This window comes from Scatophagus argus, chromosome 3, assembly GCF_020382885.2.
Source record: "Scatophagus argus isolate fScaArg1 chromosome 3, fScaArg1.pri, whole genome shotgun sequence".
Classification (NCBI taxonomy): domain Eukaryota; kingdom Metazoa; phylum Chordata; class Actinopteri; family Scatophagidae; genus Scatophagus; species Scatophagus argus.
The window spans coordinates 11,994,695-12,019,499 of NC_058495.1; the positions used below are offsets into that span (position 1 = coordinate 11,994,695).

The window sequence follows — 24,805 nt, forward strand, 5'->3', positions numbered from 1 at the left end:
GAATAATGTAAAAGACTGTAGTTCATCTAATTAGTACATTTAATGATATGCATTGTCTGTCTCGCTAATTAAAAGAGAAGCTGAGAAAATGGGGATGGTGAAGTGAAGGAGTTGCTTCCCTCTCCTTCAGTATCTACTGTCAAAGTGTCTGCGTATGTAACTGGATGTAAAGCAGTAAATGTGATGCGACGCTTTCGGAAGTGATGTGGTGAAATACATTGTTTATTGAAGTGCAAACTGGTATTTTTTTTTTTCTGTCTTTCCTTTAAGTTAAGTTTAAATAAACTGAACTTTTCTTGGAGATAATGACTTTTGGTAACACGAAAAAGGACCAAAGCTGTATGGCTAATACAAATTGCAGCTCTTCTGCTGTCATATGTTGTTCCCAGTTAAAGAGATTATAAATGTGTATAAAACACATCTGAATACTATAATTATCCTATTGCCCCTAAAGGATAAGTTTGTTAACATCCCAGATATTACTGAGGGTCCACAAATTTGAACACAACACAAAAACCAACAATGGTTTGATTCAGAACCTGATGCAGACTGTTCCTCTGTGCCAGAGATCTCAATTTTCATCCAAAAATGTATTAAAAGCACATCACTGAGTCATACTATTGTTCTTTTGTGACATATTCCCTCATTACCATTAACACAGGCTTTGTAGTTTGACTTGAGTCAATCTCACATACACCATCCCACTACAGTAATTGCACGCCGACGTTGGTGGCTGAAAATCGTTTCCAACACTGTTTTCCCCTGTTATTCAGTAAATGTCTGCTAGAAATGACAGTACCCAGCTCAATTAAGAAAATTATTTTGTCTTTTTTTTAAAAATGAAAACATATGTTTGTGACTTGTTTTTAGACATTTCTGTCTTTTGTCATTAACAAAGACTGAGAGACAGGTTCTCATGCTATTTTTGATGACAAAATACAGAATATCTGCAGCTTTATACTTTAAAGCAAAATTCTGTCTGAGGATGGTTAAAGATAATGTATTAATTGATGACTCCTTTTGTATAAGTTTAATAATCTTGATTTATTTTATAGTACTACAGCCATCTACGGCAGCCTGAAGGTGGTGGTGGACACAAGCTGCTGAAGAGCCTGAGATCTGGCAGTGCTCTCAACATGGCTTTGCTAGTTATTCAGAGCAACTAGATAGCATGAAAAATAAAACGGTCCCTATTGGTTTATTTTTAGGCCTGGTCTTTTATTTCTAGTGCTCCGTTTTCAGTGTTTTATTAGCCATTAGGCACCTTTTTCCATATGATGCACTTTTCCTGTGCAGGAGGAGTTGTGTCATTATCACATGAATCACATTTGTGAGTGGATTCAAATCACATCTAACTGTGTTTCTGTACATACACACACACACACACGTGTGTGCGTGTGTTTATGTACAGAAACTGGAATTGACTAGAGTCTAGTCAATTCCACTTACAGCCTGTGTTCCCTTCATATAAGGCTTTTAATTTTTTTGCGGCTCCAGACAGATTTGTTTTTTGTTTTTTTTGTTCAGTATGGCTCTTTGAACATTTTGGGTTGCCGACCCCTGGACTAGACTAAATAATCACTCAATCTGTAGAAAGAAATAAAGAGAAATCTACCATCTCTAGTGGCTGCAAGTTTAAAACACCTTATCAGTTGCACATCATCTAATTTAGATGTGTATTACTTGTGTACTTCACCTCCTCACATACATCATCACGCTTCCAGTCTTTGTTAACCCAAATTACTTGGACATTATAACTCACGACGCGTTTGATAATTTAATCTGTCCCAGAATAATCCTTGTGACATGTCTGTGCTAGTCTGGCTCTCTTTCACATACCTGACGCTTACATTGGTGATGAGATTGATATTTTAACTCCGGTCCCCAATGACTAATGCCAGTTAAACGCTCCTGTGGTTGTTGTTAGGCTGCTGTTTTTCAAGGGCTCTCAGGGGTTCTTGGCTTGTTGTTGAGTGTGATATTATGGAACACATAGCAGGGCTTAATGGTGGTGTAGATAATTTAGCTGCCCTCAGGGCAATGAAAAAAGAAAAAATGATTTTGTATGCCTTGACTTTGTACAAGGTGTTTTTCTGTAGGTGTTTTTGATGCATTTTGTTTCCTCTCAGCTTCCTAAAAACACACAAATGTTGAGAAAAGATGGGCAAAATTCCACAATGCTTTTAATACGGGGCCAACTCTCCATTTAGAATATCTCCTTTAAATTCCTGCTTAACCTACATAATGGCTATTCACTTAAATTTTCTAGTGTTAAGATTTATAAACATGTGAGTGCAGCATGGCTCTCCTCAGCCTCCTCCTTCAGGCCCAGCACAGACTGTGTTGTCTGCTCTGCTCTATCAGAGATGCTGTGGCTTTAATCCTTTGCCCACAAGGGACGGCTGACATGGATGAGTGTAAACTGTTGACATGGTGCTGTCTCCTATGCTCTCTGATCAAAGAGGGTGTAGCCCTCCTGTCTCACAACCTGCCTCCAAATATGCTCCAAGTCTCTGCCACAGCGACTCCCTCCTGCTCTGTTTTCACGCTTTATGTTAACCGTGTTTCTCTGCAGTGAATTGATACATGTGATGATAACAAAGCTGCAATTTATGACTTCACCCATGTTGCCTCTGTGACCTCCCTCCAAGCAATGAATTTGATTTGGTGGAAAAAAAACCCTGCAAACTGTGAAAGTGACTCATACTATAGTTGAGGCCTTTCTTTTTTTGGGGGGTGGGGGGGGTAGTGTGCTTACTTTAAGTGCAAGGAAAGACTTGGCTTGATGTAATGCTTAGTTTAATTAATCCCCGGTAATGATGCAACTATTAGTAAGAGCTGAGCTCGTCTTAAGTGGCTGGAGGTGTGTGTGTGTTTGACGTGTGTAGAAGTGTAGACGCTCATCAACCCAAGACAACCCACTATGTGAAAATGGTTTAGCTTCAGTGAGTCCAGGGAGTTTTGCTGTTCCTCTGACGTTACCTTTAACCTCATGGGACAGCTAACCAGGAGTGTGATATACAGCAGTTGTCATGTTTACGGTGTCATGGTGCAACATCACATGCATACACGAAGAAAAATGGATCCATAAACCAAGCATAATTTGCATCTATAGTGGTAGATAATGCTTTGTCGTATATGTATTTGTTGTTTTGTCCTCAGCATCCTCTTGTTTTTAGGTCTTTCTTTGTGCATTTTTTGTTTTTGCCTAATGTGTGAGAAAGAACTGATGTTAAGACACTCATGAGTAGGCCATTCTGGTGGTTTTAGTGCATTTTGGATGTTCTAATAACTCTTGTGCCAAGCGGCATATTCATAAATAAAGGCAACTGTGTGTAGAGTTTTAAAACAGTGAACACAGTTTTGAGGACAATGTGTAACCGTTTGTTGTGAGTCTAAATTCAACTGCAGCAAGGAACAGTGATTTCTGCCTCCATTCTGATTCTGGCAGATTGTCATCTGTTCTTTTGTTTTAGTTTTTCCTGCCATTCCCTTTTACACAGACACAGTCCACGTACCCAGTTGTTTGCATCCTTCCAGCGACAGGGAGCCAGTATTAGCCAATACATCTCATGGTATTGAAAACACAAAACTCTCTTGTTTTTTTCATGCACCTTATAGACACTGTTTTCCTCAGACATTTTCCTCTCCACAGGCACAGACTGCATCCGTTGCAAGGGTATGTTTTCCCCAATGAGTTTGATTATTGCAAGTCTGGGAGTATACATGCTCTAGAGAGTGTGTGTGCTTAGGGACAATTTGTGCCTCCAGCTTTCGCTGTAATTCTGTTTACAATGTTTTATTTCTTTCGGGCAATTTGCCCCAAAAAGTTAAAGAGACATTTGTGCCCAGAAGACAGGGGAGTGATTGTCTACGCTCCTGGTAATACAGGCTGTCTGCATTGTACTAAATCAAGTTTTAACATAGGAACTTAGCAGGGAAGCTGTTGTGGCATTATTGAAAACATATTGACCGTCCAGTCTGTTTAATTTTTTTTCATTTTCTGAGACCAGCTGCTGCTGTGAAGAGTGTGATGGATTCTAGCTGTACGAGAGCAAAAAGCGTTGGAAGGGTTGCAGGAGAAGCTCCTCCTGTTTTCTGCACACTCATGATGGTGATGATAATTGGAACACATTAAGGCATTTTGTCAGAATATGGCACCAGGGCTGAAAATAAGGGATTTTATGATATTATCTGATTACTGTTCGTGCACATGCGAAGTTAAGGACACCAGCATTTCTCAGAATAGCCACGCAAACATACTGGGTAAAAGTTAAACTTGTTATAGGCACTTGTCCACACGTATATGGATATTTTGGGAAGCTAGTATTTTCCTCTGCTTTTGGCCTCTGATTCGTACCCAAACAGAATTTTAGATCATTAAAACAGACTTTTTAAAAGTCCATTTGTAAAGTGCATATTTTTCAAACCTCTGGTTTCTGTGTATATCCATAAGGACAAAACAGAGCATTTGGGAAACTTGTTTTGTTTTGTATAACAATGGCTGTTTTGGTCATGTGGACAGAATTTTTTATTCATATTGTAAGATGTTTTTGGAATTGTCACCACTAAGAGGAACTGCAACGGCTGCAATTTAAAAGAAGGTCTGAGGCAATTTACGTTTCCATTAACCTGAAGTGCAGAAGGCTGCAATCTACTGTCGTCTATATTTTTTCCTATGACAGCACGAGGTGATCTGGTTTAAGTTATTGTAACGGTATAAGTAAGAGTAGTCTTCCATAACCAGTGTATAGTGATCAGCCACTACATTAATACCATTTGGTCTGCAGTGTTTAGGTGGGTGGTGTGTGTCAAAGAACATCCACATGTTTGCAAGAACCTGAGGCTTCCCCACAGAACATTGCATTGTGCGCTGATTGGTGTATGTCAGAACAGGACAAATTGAATTGACAAAACTGTAAATAAAACATGCAAATGTTCAATGAGGCTCACTGCAACAATCTGTCACACTGTTCTGTTACACTAAACACATGTAAAACAGGATCTTATTGAACTCATTTTGGTAGCTGATAAAGAGAATATTTGATATTTCTCAGACTTAAGAAATGGGGGATGGACCCCAGTCTGCATTACACACTCATCAAACCTTCACACCATCACATTTTGCTAAGCTACATTAAGAGCATATTTCACTTCCTTCCGCGTTGGGAGTGAGACTGACAAGAGATGTAAATCTTTCACTATGTTGCATACATTTTCTCAAACATTTTTAAAAGACTATTGAATAAATTGCCATTAGTTTAGTTGTTCAGGTTGTAAATCAAATTTTTAAACCCTGTGTGCATCTTATCTCTGTCTCTCCCTCCCACAGTTGCATCAGGTGGCCAGCCTTACCACGCTGGAGACGGGCACCATGGGAGCACAGGCGTAATGAGGGAGAGGAGGGCAGCTGGTGACCCCTATTGGTCCTATTCAGGTTAGTTCTCATTTGTGTGCTGGCCAGAGCTCTCAGCAGGAGGGGAAATGTATTTCTTTGACTTGTTCACCCCTGCTCTATCTTACCTATCATTTTCCCTCTTCCTTCCTTTCCAACTGACCCCAATTCCCTCCTCACTGCAATAGCCAGAAGGGCTGAATTAGGCTTTTAGTATTCATATAATGGTATACCTGTACTCTGTGTTTTCATTGCCCTTAATAACTGATGTTCAGATCATGTTGCAGCTAACAATGATTAATCACAAATGATGAGCTGACTTGATTAAAATTGTCAGTTTTGGATTAAGAGTGTGAGCACTTAGTGATCATAATGCATGAGGATCGACTCATGTGTATGTAGTTGAATAAAAACCTCACACTTAGTTGTGAACCCTCTTTTTCTTCAAGAAGTGATTGTTACAAATACAAAAGCCAACACACATTGCATGAAGGACCATTATGACCTCCATTATGTCACATTTAGTTGTGCAGTTGCTAACCATCTTCAGCAGGCCTACATCTGTATTGTAATATATTGTATAAGGAAATACAGTAGGCCTACTTGTGAAAATATAGCAGGGTTTTATTTTTAATTCCTGGCTCTGTTATTAGTATGTATGCTTTTAATGCCAAAGTGCTTCTGAGACTCAAGGCTGGCCTCCTCCTCTAATCTCCCAGCCATCTACATTAACAAACTCAAAAATGGACAGATATGGCACCCCATAGAAAAAGTCGATGGACATTCTAATGGATGATTCATTATGTTCATGTTTTTTGCTTGTAAATATCCTTAGAGTAGATTTGACATGTGTGTATTGGGGCAGAACAGTTGTGGTGTGTTTTTCAAGCCAAAGTGGCAAAGAGATGTGTGAACAACAGCTGAATTATAAATTCAAAAATCAAATTCAAGATCTTACAAAACAGATTATATTTTGTATCTCAACAGCTTTTTTACAGCCATTTTGTACATACGGTTTATGCAGACAGGTTTAACTATACACTGCAGGACTCTAAAGGTTGCCAGCATGCAATATTTTTCAGCGTTTATGCAGTAAACCCACCCTACATGAACATATCAACAGAGCGATGTAACCAATTGGATACTGACTGGGCAAATTACTGATGGAGAAATAAGTGGAGATGAAGCCTGGCTTTTAAATGGTGAAATCCCTACAAAAGAAAAGGTAAAAACTATCTTGTTTAGGGTTAGTGACCGGGTCTTCCCATTTTCAGTACGTAGGCTGCTACCTTGGAGGTGGTCGTTGTAGTTGTTCCTTGTAGTGGTGGGTGTTTCAAAAATGTTGATATGCAGATGGCTGAAGAGAGGAGAATGCTGCCTGAAATAGGCACCAAATACCAGGCTTATACCAACAGTGTACATTCTGGTGAGTCACACTATAAACGATGAAATATGAATTATGACTAGCAACATGGCAAATGAGGAGCTTGTGCCAAAAAAGAACTATCTTTAATGTAATATTGTGCTTTAATGGCATAAGTGGAGAAATTCATAGGCTGTTTGAAGTCTGGTCGTAATTTATAATTGAGGAAAAAAAGATCACCACTTAGACAGTGGATCGTGGTTGCAATTAAATAGACTGTGATATTTTTTGGCTAGATTGCCCACCCATACTCACCTATACTGTAAATTAAATATTGTCAGTGCTCATAAAAAAATATCAGAGGGAAGAAAGAAGAAATTCTTTCTACATTAAAAATTCCATGATGTTTAATAGTGTAATGTTTTTGTTTATTTTTAATGTTTAGGCAGGTGTAAGCAGACCAGGAGGTGTGTTATTTGGTGGGGCACAGTTTTGATAAACACACATCAATGTTCTCTCACAGCACTGCTTCACATTCAGCTATACACATTCACACCCTACTGCAAACACAGCCCTTGCTTGGCCATTGAGCAGCTCTGCTGGGAAATGGGGGTTATGTGCTTTAATCGAGGGCACCTCATTGGAAGGGCTCAGAAAGTGAGGAGCAGTCAGTAAAATTATATTTACAGGCTCCAGGATCCCAAAACATCACCAAGCAAATAACTAACTTGGTCCCTCTGCTTTTGGAGTGAATTACAGATCTGAATATTATTCTGTTAATGGAATATTTTGTCTTTGGCACTGCTGTTGTGAGGGGAAAAAACATGTGTGTGTCTATTTATGTCTGTATGTGCGTTCGATTCAGACTTTTCACATTTTCTTTGGTGGAATTCAACTTTAGGGCCATATGTCTTATTTTACAGAATGTCATACACAAACTGCATGTCGTGTGTCTGTGGGCAGGCATGCTGAGAGGCAAGAGGCAGGCCCTAATGGGTTTTTTTTTTTCTTTTTCATTTTTATATAGGAATGGTGGACATAACTTGAACAAACACGGGGTCAGGGAACTGGGTTTTGGGTCGATTTTCGACATTCTTTTCAGGCCTGTGCAGGGCACTAATTCCTACTGATGAAGACAGCTGGTTGATTGTACTGAGAAAAAAGGAAGCATTGAGGGAACACAGAAATGTCCATTGCTTTAGAAAGGTAATTAGTGGCTAAGGCTGTGAAAGGGGGACAGACAAGCGTGCCTTAGCAGCTAAATGGTTATTAAAGGCGATTGCACGGTGCAAGTGTGGAGGAAATGCACACAGTAGCCTGAAGCTAAAAGGTACTGCTGCAAAATAGACTTCAGCTCAATGAGCTAGATGCATATAGAGTACATACTATTTAGGTAAGGATGTCGTGCCCATTGTTTCACGTGTACTTCCCACACCCTTCACTGTGTATCCTGCAGTCTGCAGAGCTGATTGAAGGATGTGGAACAATATGAGTCAGAAACTGGAGCAGTAGAAAATATAATTGGGTAAGAAATTTGAGCAATCAAGTTTCTTAAATCCTTAATTTTGTTCTGATCAGATATTTCACTTTTATTATTATTATAATTAAACTTCTTGTGACAATGCTGGGAAAATCTAAAAATCTAAAGTCTATATAATGATTTAACCATTTGGTAACATGGCATAATGGTTTGAGTTTTTACATTACAAAATGATAATGATGTCATCAGTATCAAAATATATTCCAAGGTTTTCACGATAAGGAACGGTTGCTAAGCCCTTGTATTTTATGTGTCAGCCCATTGCACTGAGGAGCGAAGCACCCAGTGTAATGAGAGCTCTTATCATCCCATGACACGTCACCCTTCTGTGTGCTTTGGTTATGAACCTCCAATGTAAGTAGCCTCGAAACCTACACCCTGAAATTTGATTAAAAGTTATTTAAGGCATTGTGTGTGTGTATGTGTGTGTGGAGGCATTTTTCATAAGAGGGATGATATCATACTCCCTATAACACTCCCACAGGAACAGGGCTATGCATCATTTTCCCCCGTTTATATCTCTGCAGGTTTTCACATCTCTCTGGCTTCCCTTATCAGTAGTTTTGTGTTTTCGGCCAATATAGGCAGTAGTTTGCTTTTGATTGCACTCTTGTTGATTTATTGTTCGAGTTTAATTACTGCACAACAGTTGGAGTATCTTAATGTGCATTTGCAGATGCATTATGCTTGATCCCCTCTAACAGTGTGTAGAATTTAAAAAAAAAAAGAAAAGAAAAACTGAGCAAAGAAATAATGGCATTAGATGTAGAAGGATATAGATGGTTGTCTAGTTCACGCTCGATTTTTCTTTTCACAGTATTATCATATTTCATCAAGTCCCTGAATTAAGTCGCATGTCATTCCAGACTGATATGAAGCAATTAGTCCTAATGAAAGATTTACATTCCTGCTGTGCTCATGGTGAGAATTTATGATTTGGATTTGGAAAAAAATAAAAAGATAAGTGTGTGTAGCTGAAGAAATTAAAAATGCTTTCAAGAGCACTGCAGTCATCTGGATGATCTCAAGTTCTACCTCCTCATATAAATAATATAGTTATTAAGGCGCTACATCTGAGTGATTTTCACATTTGTAACTTACTCAAAGCTCTCCACCGAGCTCCTGCTGTCTGTTTTCATCCAGCAGTCATGGATGCTTGGAGGGAAGCCACCCTGACGAGCTGTTGTAACCACCAAAAGCGCCTGCGATTGTTTGATACGTGTGGATTATATTTCCCCTCAGCGTGACTGTTTTATTCCACTTCACCGGGGTTGGCCGTGATCATTAGCAATCTTTCCACTCATGTCTAACATAATGAAGTGAATGAAGTGTCATTTTCAATCAATTGCTATGTTGATCCAACTTAATTAGTACTTTAGAGGATACAAAACAAGATTAGGTAACTCACTGTGCTTGATTGCTAGGGCTGTTTGTTTTGGTTTTGAATTAACCCCCAGTTCTACTGCTGCATACTTTCTGTAGCTGCTTGTGGTATTTCTTCACTACTTAAGATCTTTACGTAACTCTCTTAATTTTTTGGTAAGAAATAAATAGTCAGAAACTGCACTGATTAGGTGTTCCCAGCTTTTAAGATAAACATGTCAGTCATGCATTACTCTGCAGTAGCTCAACTGATCTCATTAATATCAATCTTTATTAGGAACACACAGTTGTTTGCATAAATATGCAACATGATTTCAGAGCACAGTTTTTCAGTTGATTGCAAACTATGCCTCTTGAATTGGTTACTTGGTTTTGACATGTTAAACTGTATGATTCCTATAACCTTAAATTGGCTGGGTGCTTGCGAAGGCAATGCGCTTTGTGTCTCACAGTTTAAACCCCCCACCCCCACCCCAACAAATGCTGGAGAGAAAAGAGCAATGCCATGTTGTCATGGTTCCCGACAGAAGGAGTGCTGCCTCCTGGAGGTAATGAATCCAGAGGAGGATTGCTCCTGGTGGACTTCCATGTATGAGAATCACTTAACTTTAAAGCAAAGCTTCCTGACTCTACAGTTGTGCAGGGGTTATGGATGGAGGGCAGAGTATTGGAAATTCTATACAGGGATCCAGCGACATACTCCTCAGGGATGAAGGCAGAAATACCAGCCCTGACCTATGTTTACCTGCGAGCTTGTCCAACAAGAATGATGACAACAGATTTTACAAGCGCTCCAGAGAGGCTGCTAAGCTCCCATTATGAAATCTGTCAAATCAATCAAATAATAGATTAAATTAAGAGACTTAATTTTGGTGTCCAGATGAACACAATACTGTAAAATAAGATTCGTGCCAGAATGAAATACTCAGAATGGCAGCTGGAAACAGCTGATCAAAATTTTCAGTGATCAGTGACATTATCAAGGGTGCGCCGATCAGGATTTTTTGGGCCGATTATTGATTACTGGAAGTAGTTTCGGCTGATGGATCCGTAGTCGTTTGAAATCGTCTTGTATGTTTATTTGATCAGACATTATAGAGACCACAGTCAAATTATTTAGAACAAAAATCAGCCATTAACAGTAGGTGGCTGATCACTCTGACCACCGCTAAATGTGTCCATCATCTGAACAATATGGCCTGTGATCTATTAGTTCAGGGAGGATTCTGAAATCACTGTTTTCTTATATCTGCCCTACAATCCCTTTGGACCAGAGATGCTCACAAGTCATTTTTTGCAAGTCCAAGTCAAGTTTCAAATCTCCTATGGTTGTAATGCGTCATCATCAACCATTCATCTGCTGCAAGCCACCCGGTCTGCTTAGAACAATGCATAGCTTTTTCTAAGGAAATCATAGCATGTGTTATTATTATCATTCCTGTATCTATTAGCATACACTATCTGCATTGATTCGTTTTTTTTGGCATATGATCACTTTAAACAGGATGTGCAATGCAAAATTGAAATTATGCTCAGCCACTGTGTCATGCATAATGGCGCATCACGGAACTCCATATGCACCCCATTTGCGAAGCACAGTAGAATATATAGCATTCTGCATAAAGGTATGGAGGCTGGGAAGTGGGAACAGAAAACGCCTACTGCTGTGAGAAACCCGACGAAGGTTACGCGCTGTGAACAGTCCAGCTAGGAGGAGAGGAGACGAAAAGGCAGCTCTCCATGCACCGACAAGCAAGAGAAAGAGCACACAACCATATCACCTGATATCAATCACTCTGACAAAACGCTCAGTACAGAGTGAATGAGACAGAAAAACAGGAGATCCTGGAACAGATGACTGTGGCTTCGTGCATGATAATAAGGAAGGAAATGACATTCAGCTCATCAGACATTTCCTTAATGTTAATGCGCTAAAAAGCATAAAAGAATTATTGTTCACAACTCCCAAATCTCACATCTGCATTCAATTCTGAAGTAACGGTGATGTGACTTAAATGCAACTCAGTTCCATGTTGCAAACTCTATTTGCCTTTGTACGCTAATCACAATCCATTCAAATTAAATTTCAGTCTGCTCAAGTGACCAAACCTTGCACTGATTCTTGCTTTAATCACTGATGCACCTAGTCCGCTGGTTGGTAAAGATTTGTGGTGCCCCTCAACCTCCACTTACCTTAAGTAATAGGCTTTCTTGCTCTCCAAAGGGACTATAGATTGTATTGTTATGATGTACCACTCCCAATGACACCATCAGTAAATTCTTATCAAACGAATGTATTTGGAAGCCCTTTATCTATATACTAAATACAATAACTCACGAAGCCTTGTGAATTACTTTGTTTTATATCAAACACTTCCTTCTAGGTGTGCTTTGATCAGGACACTGAACCCTAAATTGCTTTTGACGCATCAGGCCAGCACCTTGCATGGTAGCTTGCTGCCATCGATGTGTGAATGAGAGCATGAGAGGCAAATTGGATAAAAGTACTTCATAAATGCAGCCATTTACTATTTGGCAATTTCTAATTGAACAGTTAGAGCAATTCTTTTGTTGAGGATAACACACACAGTGTTTGTGTTAAAAATGTTTTCTATGAAAGCCCGTACACAGGCAGTGCTGTAACAAACACCATTGCCAAATGACACGTCAGCTGTCTATAAAAGCAGCAATTTTATCACATTCAGACCACCGATAGACACATCCTGGCTACTGGACACTCAGTAAAATTGTCTGTATGGTATATTGATGTATGCTACAGGTGTTAGTTGAGTCAGATTTACATGATGTGACTTTGGTTTGTGTTGCACATTTAGAATTGTCTCCTTTTTTCCCTTTATTTTGAAAATCGAAACAGTTCATTTACACTAGAGTCAAGCCCTTAGGATCTTGTGAACTTTGTTGTGCTCGTCCTGAAACATTTCTCTACTGTCTCCTGTAGCCACAGTACTTTCTGGACCTGATTAATTTTCTCCTCCTGGGAGAGCAGAGTGAGATTCATCTGTCTTACACCCCTGCATTTGTAGTCACAGCCATTCTCTGTGATGATGGAAGCTTAACACAACATCATCTATATTCCTTCGGTCTTGCTGATGTGTTATGTAAACCTGTAGTTGTACCTGCACTCATTTTCTGAGAAAATGAGAGGTGCAGGAACACTAATTATTAAAAATGAATTTTTGCCGCGGCCCAAGCTGACTCATTATTCATCTTGGTTATTGCTAGCAGTTTGGATCAGCCTTCGAGTGCCAGAATTGGTCCATTTGTCTCTGTCAGGGGTGGGCCCTTGACAGATGTGCCAATATGGCTGCCGAAGTTCTGTGCTGGGGGAGAGGCATCTTAATTCTCCATGATGTATCACACTGGCAGCAACCAATTTAGCAGAATTGAGCTCCAAATCATCTTACTTCCCACTGCTTCTGACAATCTGTTTCCTTTCTCTAAATGGGATAAATATATTAAAAGAAATAAATTAGGGATCCCCGCACCCTTGGCTGAATCAGTTGAGGCTTTGTTGGAGTTGATTGTTTGTATTGTCACAATGGCATGTTCAGAGAACAGTATCGTGGGTGTGAGCCAGCAGGATACATCAGGCTAAGGCTCAGTGCACAACAGCGATGATAAATACTGCCAAATTCTCTGGTTTCACTGTTTAGGGCAGAGTAATGTATTGACCGACAGGTTTGTTGTGTAAACCTAATTAATTTAATTTCAGGTGTCACATGGCGTTGGTGTGCCTTGGGCAGCATATTAGACGTAGTTTGTGGCTTCGGTCCAACTAATGGACACGGACTTGCTCGGCCTGCTGGGATTGCAATATTGAGGAAGTGCGAGATTGCCAGCCCACAGGTTTCCTCTCTAATGTGGTTATGCTGATGAGTTGGAATGAACTAGCTAGGAGCTCAGCAAATTTTTAAACACACAATCATGATGACTTACTTTGTAATGAGTACATATCCCTCCAGAGGTGAGGAGTTAACTGTAGGGGGTAAGGCTATAATGGCGGCATAATGGAAAAATGTTGGAAGATGTGCACTGCTTTGCTTTAATTATAAAACAGTATTTGATTGACAGTCATGTGTTCAAATGCTACAAGTAAGGTTCGCATAAAACTGCACTTAGATCTGCAAGCCACTGAGTAGTAAGTGTATAGAAGCAACTGATTGCGTTTAGTACTGCCTCACTTCTAGATCACTGAAGTTCCCCGGCTTTTTATATAGTTTATCTTGTGCTATTATCTCTGCTTTTCTGAATTACACTGCTAACTATTGATTCCTGTCTGGAGTCTAAATTATAAGGACACTTGCTGTGCAAACTTGTAGCCGTTGTTGTCCCTGCTTAGCTTGCAGAACAATTGCAACGTAGAAGAGTAATGGCTGCTGAGGGGGTGTACCGAGCTCAGAGGGGGCAATAGCTCAGAGTGGTTCAAGCCTTTTTTCCGTACTGTGTGACTTCTGTGAGCTAATGGTGCCTGTAGGGTGGATGTGATATTCTCTAGTTAAGAAAAAAAAAAAAAAGAAAAACATTTGTAATCATAATCTATTGGTTAGGTTTTTGCAACTGTATAAATATTGGCTTATCAATCACACTTTTTGCCAGATAGCTTAAAGTAAGAAGTAGGTTAAAACTCTGAATATAGCCTGTACATTGTCACCATAAAATCAGAAACAACCCGCAATATTATCTTTTTGCAAACCCAAAATTTATGTTAATTTAGGGCAATCCAGCTTCATATTCTCAGAGTAGCAGGCGGAGAGAACATCACTCAGGCCTGTCATTCTTTGTCTTGTAGAGTCTCATTACTCATTTAAGTGGGAACTCATATACCTGCAAGGGGTAATAAATAATGTAGGTATATCATGAAATTATTGGGGTGGAAGCTGTCCTTTATTTTCTAAAATGTGTCTAAACCTTTTGTATAATATGCAAACACTGTCACTGATTTTCTTTTTTGTATGGTTTTAAAATTGAAAGCTGAAAAAGAGACTTTTCTTTGAGTAACAGCAGGTTGGATTTAGAGATGGACCTTTTATTGAGTGGAACAACAATAATCATCATGATGGAAAATAATGTGAGTGTGATAATGTTTCTAGCTTCTTCCTGTTTTCATTTTCAAATCACATTTTTAGAGCAACTTTGAAGCTAGGGGCAAAGAGCAACTTTGTCAGTGATCCATATGCACCCCACTGCCTCTGATATTCATATGATTGCTGCTTTGGTAACTCCACCAAGCTCATGTTTACATTTGATGAAGTTGTCATTTATAGCACGCTGGACTGATCACTCCATGTCTGTAAGAGGAAGGCTTAGTATGAAGGTGCAGCAAAGGGAATCAGTGAAGGGGAAATGAGAATTTGTTCTTTTTCACAGGACTTGTTTTGTATTTTTAAGTCCTTAGCTAGTGGACATTTGCCCACACTAAGTCTAATTATGAAATGAATTCATGAGATCTTCACCAGCGTTCAGCTCTCCTTTAGAATTAATGTTCTGTTCCTGTATGTCAGCTTGCTCCTTCTTTCTGTCTCTTAATCCCCCCCCCCTCATCTATCGTTCCTAATGCAGGCCACATCTCAGTTCTGAGCGGGGAGGTTTGCGTGTGGATGCTATGGGGATGGTGAGGAGGGGGAGATACACACCGGATTAAGGATGAATTTGAAATGGCCGCTTGCTGTGCTTAGCTCAGTGCTGTTTCTGGGAAGGTGGTCATATGCTACCTTGTGATGTGTGGCCTAATGAGTGGTTTTGGGGTACGTAAATCTAAAGAACTTGCACAGCTCTTCTCTTTGTTTTAATTTCTTTCACTCTCTTCCCTCTCTGTGTCTACTGACTGGCGCAGGTACCCACATATGCACACAATCTCCCACTCTCAAGCTGTAAAAATACAAAAAAAGGATGACTGTGAAAGCGTGTGAAGAAGCAGCAGACAGAAGGGTTTAGCTGTGCAGAGCGGTGCTTCTCCAGGCAGCCAATTTATCATCGTCTGCTGCAATAAATAAATGCTTGTCTGTTTAGCTCAGGTCAAAGTGCACAGAAAGGTACAGATAGGAATTTGGCTGGTGTTGATGCTCACCTCCGCCAAGAAGGTTGTGTTAAGATGGCTTCTGTCTGTCTGCTTTAGCCTGTTTGCCAGTATATCTCAAACTAATGGCTGGATTCACTTGGACTTCCTATACTTCGTACTCAGCTGTGAACTCTTCAGAGAGTTCACAGAAAAACAGGAAGGTACCTATTAAATGTGGGGACACTATGACCTTTTTCATACAATCACGATCATCTAGACCAGGGATGTACACTGCAGGGATTATTATCTCCCACGCGACACTGTGGACTTGGTGGAAGTTTTCAGTCTGTTAAGTGGGTTCATGTTTTTGCTTTGGATTCCATACTTTCAGTTGGTGACTGCTTCTTGATCTGCTTATCAGTCTAAACTTGTCAGTGAGTGAAAATCTTACACAAGACCACTAGTGTAACTATTTCTAGTAGTACTTCTAAGTAGTACTTCTAAGGAAAGCTCTAGAAACATTTCATTGCTGGCTGAATTCATCACTTGTTATGCCTCTATCCTTTATTTGTCAGTGACTATCTGTTCTGGTCTGTGAGAATGTGCTTATTTGTGCTTTTTCCATTTTGACTAATAGAGAAATAGAACAGCTCATAAGCCTTTGGAAGATAATTACGATGTCAGGACAATGCGTGGATCTCTGTATCAGTCCCAGACAGCTTGTGTACATGTGATTTTCAGTGCTGATCTTCACTTTGTGATGAAGGATGAAAATATATATTCCCCTCCAACATCAGTCACAATCTGTATCTGATTTTGAGAATTATGACTGATATCAGATACAAGCTGTGTCCTCCTCACCACTGAATGTGTTGCACAGTACAGTATGTCTGTAACTACCATGTCAAGCTTTAGACAAAGAATAGAGGAGATAAGCTTTTATACTATGGGCCATTCAGGGAGGATTATTGAGACATTTTTCAGTTTTCACAGTATAAAATTGTAGAACCAAACTCTTAAAATAGCAGTGCTCACAAAATAATGTAAAGCAGGCAAAACAAAACACCAGATAGCATGTTATCTGAGGGCTCTCTGTGTGGGTGGAGATCTTTCACCTCTGCCTTGTGACTGTGGCTAATGGTGTGCTTAGTGGTGATCCCATGCTGTGGGGTCATCCTGATGCCATGACAGGCAGGTAAGTGAGAGGCTTCTGTGTGTCTCCAACCTCTGTTCCCTGGAAAACAGCAGCCTGTCGGTCTCCTTATGCCTGTCCGGGTTTTATCGCTCTGCAGTGACCCACAGTCAGCTCATCCTCCTGCTGCTGCGTCCCCTCGTCATGGGGACAGCGGCCCTCTGGCAGGCATCTGCTGCCGCTCCCTCTCCCCTCCCTATCTGATGGCTAGCTGCGTTATGTGAGATTGGTGACACAATTGGTTCAGTAATCTTTGATATGTGTTTGGCATTTTCAGTCATGCTTGCTATGTGCCTTTAGGCATGGCAGTGTCTGACTGTCTGTTGTCCCACCACTCTGTCCAGACTGAAATCTCTCTTTCTATTTCTTCATTGTCTCTAAGTTTTGTACAGATGTCTATAGTGCCTAGACTTAATGGCTTTTCCTGTAGTACCACGAAGGATTTAAACGGTGAAATATCTCGATTTGTACTCGAAGGATTGACACAAAATCTTGTAATAACAATTCTGTCATGAATTTGGTTGGTGTATTTCACCCCGCCATAACCAAATTTGCACGTAAAACTGACCCAAGACAAAGAGAACCTCATATAGAGACCCTGTTTCCCCTTGTACCAATTTGGACTGAAATAATTTCGACTGACAAGCCAGGATTGTCATTGTTAGAAGTTCTGCACTCTCACTAGTGAGTTGAGAAAGTTGTAACAGTGTGCCCTTTCTAATAGTCAGGTGCAGAAGTCCCAGCTTAGTGGAAGTTCTAAGAAGGAGATAATTAAACTAATGGATGGAGCTGCATAAATGGAACGTAAGGGTGTGACAGTTCAGACAGAGTGAGATAAGGTGCCCGCTGAAAAGAAGCGTAACAATAGGAATAGATGGGAATGGTGATGTGACAATTTGGAGATAGACATTTGCTCTGTGTGTGTGCGTGGTTGTGCATGTGTTAGTGCACAGTTTAAGTATTCAGGGCCCTGAGTAGTTCAATTTAGAGAAAGGAAACATTTCTAACATAAATGCATATTGTGCAGATGTCCTCACACATTACAGTATCTTATCTGGTTCAGCCTTAGTGCTTCATCTCCATTGTGAGGATCCTCTGATTTGAATGAGTACTGAAATACACACTAATTATTTCTTAATATTGACTGCGATTTGAATACAGTTGTTTTTTTTTTTCTGGTATTAAAACGTCCATCGCGCGAGCAGCTGCAGGACATTATGAGAGCTGAGGTTAGCATCTGTGCTTCCGACAGTTAGCTGATATGAAACAGTTGCCCTTGGACAAAGCAGAGTAATGTAGCATCACTAATCAGTGTTTCACATTGCGGCTCTACAGAGGAGGTCTGTGTTCCGCTCAACAGAGTGCTCACCTCTCTCTCCTGTTGACAATTAGCAAGAGGTTTCTTCACACTGATGCAGTATTGGATTGGTGTCAATGTGCACTGATACACAGAGAATGTAAATCCTGAGAGAAAACTTTCATTCCTTTTTGTACAGTTTGGCAAAACAACTTTTTGAAATGTGTGGAAAGCAACTATAAAGTTCAAAGGAAAGACTTTTTATTTAGTTGTTTTTTTTTTTTAATATATGCAAAACCCTCTCTCATCAAACTTAGTTGTTAGACAGACAAATAGTATCCTAAGATAAATGAAGTAAATTAGAGGCAAGTGTGTTTTGAAACATCCTCTAGACCAAATATAGTACTTTCAGGAAACCAAACTCATTTGAGCTGGATCTAAATAAAAATCTCTCTAGAGGAAACAATTTGTAAGGCAAAATAAAGTTTGTTTGAGAATCTTTGTTACTGAAACTGCTGTTACAGGAAAGGTACACACAAATCATGGACTGGATTGTGAATTATTCCTTAACTTCCTTTTCAAGCAGAATTAAATTACTACAGGAATATACCAGTTTATTCTACTCAAAGTTATTAGATACGTGCCATTCTGATTGGGCTAGTGCTTTGATAAGTACTGGAATGAAAGGAGTAAAGAATTAAATAAAGGGTTCATACTGACCTAAACTAGGACGTCCTAAGATTAGATTAGATTATTTTTAGCATGCAAAGCAACAAGACTGTTTGTAGATGATTAAAACTACTGACCACCTACGGTATTGGATTACATTACAGCATGATAAAAATGGGGGGGGGGGGGGGGGGGGGGGGGGAAGATCTTGGCCACAATTAAATTGTGTAACTAGATGTTCAGATATAGCCTTCAGGTATAAAAATTTAATTAATGCATCCATTGTTGTTATCCAGCAGGCATACAACATACAGGCATCTTATTTTTGGCCCAAGTTCAATTAATGGTCAGTTTTTCACTACTGCAGTTTGATTACATGAATGAATTTTTGTTTTAAGCTTCAGAGTATATGTTTGCAGGATGTTGGCCTTATTTGTGTGGATCATCATTTGACACAGCGAATGCACAAAAATAATGAACAAATTTGTCTACTTAAAACACTACAACTGTGACAGCAGACACTCGGTTTTTCTAACACACTTGATTCAGACACTGATTTAATCCACAACTAAGGGAGCACCAGTTCAACTTCAGATAATTACTGCTAACAAAAGCTGACAGGTCGTTTTGTGTAACCTCTTGATTTAACTTTTATTTAACTGTTTCCATTGGCTGTGTTCACAACACAATGAAACTGAATTCAAATCACAAATTAAATAAAGAAAAGAAAAATATGATTTTTTTTAAAAAACATCTTCATCAATCAACATCGTGTCCTGTTACTGCTTAATGTTACTTCAGTAAACAGCCAAACAAAATATAAAAGACCGAATATAATAATTTTGTACTACTTACTGAAGGACATAAACTTGAAGACACTGAACACGTGGAGCACTTACAGTCTTGTATCAACATTATCATGCAGAAAATAAAATGGGCTACTGACAGCCGACCTTGGTCTAACTGGCCGGAGGCGTTATGTTTTCGGGTTGTCTGTCCTTGAGGGAATTTCGTGATATTTGGCACAAATGTCCACTTGGACTCGTAGCTGAACTCATTAGAATTTTGTGGTTAAAGATCAAGGTCACTGTAATCTCACAAAACACATTTTTGCCCTCAAGACAACAGTTCATTCGCTAATTATGACTGAATTTCACACAAATGTCTAATAAGATAAAATGAAGACATTTTGTGTCCAAAGGGATCAAAGATCAACTACACTCTGAAAGCATCATCATGTTTTCTGTCCTTTATTCAACACCATGAGGAACGGAAGGACAGATTGTGGCCATCAGATACAGAATTGGTGACTCTGATCTTTGGTGTCCACCTTGAACCTGTGTTGATTGTATAGATCTTCTGTGCTGCAGGGTTGGAGATGTATTTGAGGCTTTCATATTTTAGAATTTGTAGGTAGTTCATATTCAGAATCATCTTCATTGGCCAGGCATATAAACACGTATGAAGACACTGACTTTTTTGTTTCTCTTTGTGAACATGCTAATGAACACAAGCTTGTTGGTTTTGCTGATATTGAGCTTCGAGTGTTTGTCGCTGCACCATGTGTTCTCTAGTCCCCTGTACTCCTCTGTAGAAATAGTCTCTTAATGAAGGTAGGAGCTTTCTCTCTCGGTGGAAATTGTAATAAGAGATGTCACAGTTATGGTTTCTTAAAGTTTATTTTGCCTTTTCAGTAAGAGGTGCAAATACTGAATTTCTCAGTTGAAAATATTTGCTCCAATGGTATTGCTATTGTTTTTCTCTCCAACATCATGTAACGCTGGAATATATTATCTTTGGGAAAAGATGCACAATGTTTTTTATTTTTTAATTTAGGCTTTTTTTTCTTTCTTGTCAGAGATATCACATAGAGTAGCAGTGTTTTTAGTTTTACAAACCATGTGTGAACAGTACATCCATCCATCCATTTTCTATACCGCTTATCCTTCAGGGTCGCAGGGGAGCTGGAGCCTATCCCAGCTAACTACGGGCAAGAGGCGGGGTTCATCCTGGACTGGTCGCCAGTCAATTGCAGGGCCAACACACAAAGACAGACAACCACACACTCTCACACTCACATCTAGGGGCAATGTAGAGTAGCCAGTTAACCTAACGTGCATGTTTTTGGTATTGTGGGAGGAAGCCGGAGTACCCGGAGAAACATGCAAGCTCCACATAGAAGGGCCCAGACCGGGATTCGAACCTGGAAGCCTCTTGCTATGAGGCGACAGTGCTAACATGTGTGAACAGTACAGTTAACAAAATATTTACACAGGTTGTTAGATGTCATGCACTGATTGTAGAGAACCACCCAGTAGACATCACTTAGGTCACACCTTGTTCTCTTTGCTTTGAAAAGTTAATATCTAGTTATTTTGTGGACATAGGTGCAGAGAGATCCTCCAGCCTACAGTTGTTTGATCTGATAAACCTTGCCTATCGCAGAACAACAGCTGTACTGTGATGCAGTAGAGACTTATGGCCCACAAACTGCACACATTTCATCTTTCTCCAGAATGCTGCACAGTTTCGTTTTCTAACTCCCAGTGTATTCAAGGGTAGAGGTCTACAACTCAGAATGTGAGAGCCTGAGAAATTTGCAATGATATGCTGTCACAGTGTATACTGATTTTGTCTTGACATAGTACAGCAACTACAACTACACAGCAACTGCAATTTAATGAAATACGTTTAACATTTCTGTCAAATTTATTGTGTCTTGAACATCCAGAGATGCCTTCAGAAGTGAAGCTTCTGGAACATTTGTAGTCATGTTGGCCCCTTGCCATATTGGAGGGGAAAAACTTTTTGAATTGTAAGGGAAGCTCTTCCTCATGGGACAGAATGTATTTCTGTCCCTCTTTTTCTTTACACAAGGTCCTGGAGATTATTTTTACAGACTAGGGGATGTTGTACTTACGCAGCAGCCAACACCCAAGAACAGGAAGCCAAAGTTTCTATGAAAGTCCACGAGATGGAAGCAGATAGCGCCAAGGGAAAACAATATTTTGGCTGGAGCTCATTCTGGTGGCCAATTAGACCCCAACGCCTGTATGATTTACCACTTCCTCTACCTGCTTTTATGTGTTTGGGGCTGCTGTGTGCAACACAATGACCCCTGATTAAAGATTGAGCTCAGGCTCTGAGACAGCAGTGGCGCCATTCTTATCTGATGCCTACTTCTCGAAACTCAGCAAGACCACCTGAAATCAATGTTTGGAGGGTTTGCCATGCTAACAAACTCAGAGACAGTGAGAATATTTTACTTAATATATATTTTACATACTCTGTTTCTTAAATATTGTCATAAGCAGCTAACAAACTACTTAGTATTTGATCTCTTTGATGTTTAACACAACATTGCGAAGAGTTATTGCTTGCCAGTGCAGATTTGCACATTAAAATCTAATTCTAATTACACAAGTAATCAACTTGGAAACACATAGTATATTAAAGGATTTGAAGTCAGTAGCTAAATATTAAGTGCCCTTTGTCTTTTCAAGCATCTACTGGACACATTGTATATGCAGAAAGACTGATGAATTGTTTGTCTTTTCCTCCACCCTGATGTGGACATAGGCTTGAAGTAAAGCCCGGATCTTGAATGGCTGGGTGGAGAGAGGGGTATGAGGTCACAGTGTTAATTGCATAATAAAACATGTCTCGGTTAAGATAACACCTCAAATAACTTGTTATGTAACCACTGTATTAGGACAGTGATATGGTCTTCATTGTTTAGGCTGTTTTTTTCCCCCCAGCACATACGGGTTGAAGTCTAGCAGTTACTATCAGCTTTAAGTGCTGAGTTTTCAGCTTTAAGGATTTTTGTGTGGCCATGTTGGGTGAACAGTGTTAGAGTTGCTAGCCCTTACTGTAAATAATCGACCAATTTATGGGCGCTGGAGTAGAACAATAGCCTTAAAGGACAGACCCACAACCATTTTTTATAGGCAAACAGTAGAGTGCTCTTGACTGGCCAAGTCATTTGACCTCAGTCCAAATGAGCATGTATTTCACTTACTGGTGGCAAAAAGAAACCACTGAAGCAAGGCTGGCAGAGCATCATCAGTGAGGATATCAAGTGTCTACTGATGTCTGTGGGTTGGAGATTTCAGGCTTTGGCATTCAGTTCAGGCAGTCAACAAATATAAAAATATTAGGCTTCAATTTAAGTTGATTTTAATTTGTACAGTTACCTTCTGTCCTTTTAAATTCAGAACATTTTCCAGATTAAAGCTTAAATATTCCAGCCATTATTTCTTTTCAAGTCTATTGGGCTGGAGTGTGCAGTATGTTTACTAAAAAAATATAGGTGGTTACTACTGTATTTGGATTACTTAATTTTTACTCATATTTTGTCCTCTTGTTGTGATGATTCAAAGCTTTCCTTTGCATTGCTGTTTTTTGTTTTTTGAAACACTGTATGTCAGGGTAGTCAGGGTCAAGCCCCTGATTTTTCCATCCAGGCACAGTTCTTTATGAAGAATTTCAATAAGCTTCCTTCCACCATAACTCCATATTGTGTCCTCATCACATTTGAAGTTATGATTATTAACTACTCTGCAGATAAGATGTTTAACCTCCACTTCTCTCTTCAGAACATTTGGCTTCAGTCCTGCTAATTGGTCCTTAGATTGTTATGAAATGCTTGAGAGAAACTTCTAGAAGTAGACGAGATTATTCTCTTGATGCTGGTTTGCTCTGTCGGCTCTGTGGAGATGACCGTTCTGTCTGATCCTTTTTGTCTGAGTCATGGGAGCTTGTCTAAAATGCGGACTGTTTTGTGGAGAACAAAGCTTTTGAGTTGAAAAAAGGTTGAGTCAAATCCAAAACACTCTGTGTCTAATGTCGTGGCAGAAAGAGTTTTATGCTTGAAGACTGTTACTGTACAAGAAATGAATTACAAGCTCCATGGCAGGGAGACAGCAGCACAGTACAGCTTTTAGATGAGTCTGCTAGAAGCATAATGGTGGTTTGGGCTATAGTTGAAGGAGATGATAGATGAATGCAGATCTTCCAGAGTAATAAAGCTAGATTAATATCTCAGTGAAATACCACTTCAGACCACCCCAGGAAGCAGTCTGAGGCCCGGAAACCTGTCTAAGTTCAGAATAATTTAACAGAACTTGTGTCTTATCATATCAGTCATCGCTGAAATCTAAAATAACTGGCTACTTGTTATATAAAAACCAATTTGAACTTATGTAACATTGGTCAGTATGTGACCCGCAGCATCAGAAAAAGGGAGTGGAACTTCAAAACGACTCTCACAGAGTTTGATTTTGATGGTTGAGATAACAGAGGATTACTGATGATCCATTAGATCTGATTTGTTGGATCTTGACTGTTTTTTTCTGTCACTTTGGCTTTAGCGTTACACTTGGGATGGAAATAGTTATCATATCTGAACCTCCTTCCTGCCAGCTATCTCCTGGAACAGCTCCACCTTTAGTCGCCTGTCACAGTTGGTGTCTGCATTAACTATAAAGAACCTCACACTGTAGTGGCTCTGGATACAGTGATGGAAAGTTCTAATCATGAGACATGTATTCGTTATATTAATCAAATGTTTTAGTGTTAGGGAGGTTTAAGAGTTGAGCACAGTTAATAATACAGAATAATATCTGTAAAGAAGTGAACTGTAAAAAATGTTTCCATCTTCCAGTTAGTGGGTATGCCATAGTCCCCCCCCCCCCCCTCGGCCCTTCTCAGCACAAATTTTACATTGTGATGATGAGGAAATACAAACTTAAAGCCTGCATGGATCAAAAATGAATTATCGAAAGAGTCACAATCTACTTTGCTTGCTGTTCGAGGTGTCCTGTGAACAGTTTAACAGGCGTGTCTTTAAAAGTGGTGGTCTGTGGGGCCTCAGGAAACTTTTTCGCTGCGAGACTGTGAGTAACCACTAGGATAAATTAGTGGTTGTATCCAGGTCCATGTAATA

At 39.7% G+C, this 24,805-nt stretch overlaps 1 protein-coding gene across 3 annotated transcripts in view; it reads left to right on the plus strand.

Moving 5' to 3' along the window:
* The window catches only part of ca16b (carbonic anhydrase XVI b), a 99,887-nt gene that overhangs the window by 17,453 nt on the left and 57,629 nt on the right, over window positions 1-24,805 (plus strand). For all 3 annotated transcript variants that reach the window (XM_046383544.1, XM_046383546.1, XM_046383545.1), the window contains exon 2: window positions 5,333-5,437. In XM_046383544.1, the coding sequence (XP_046239500.1) occupies window positions 5,333-5,437 (105 nt within the window). The remainder of the gene's footprint in view (window positions 1-5,332; window positions 5,438-24,805) is intronic.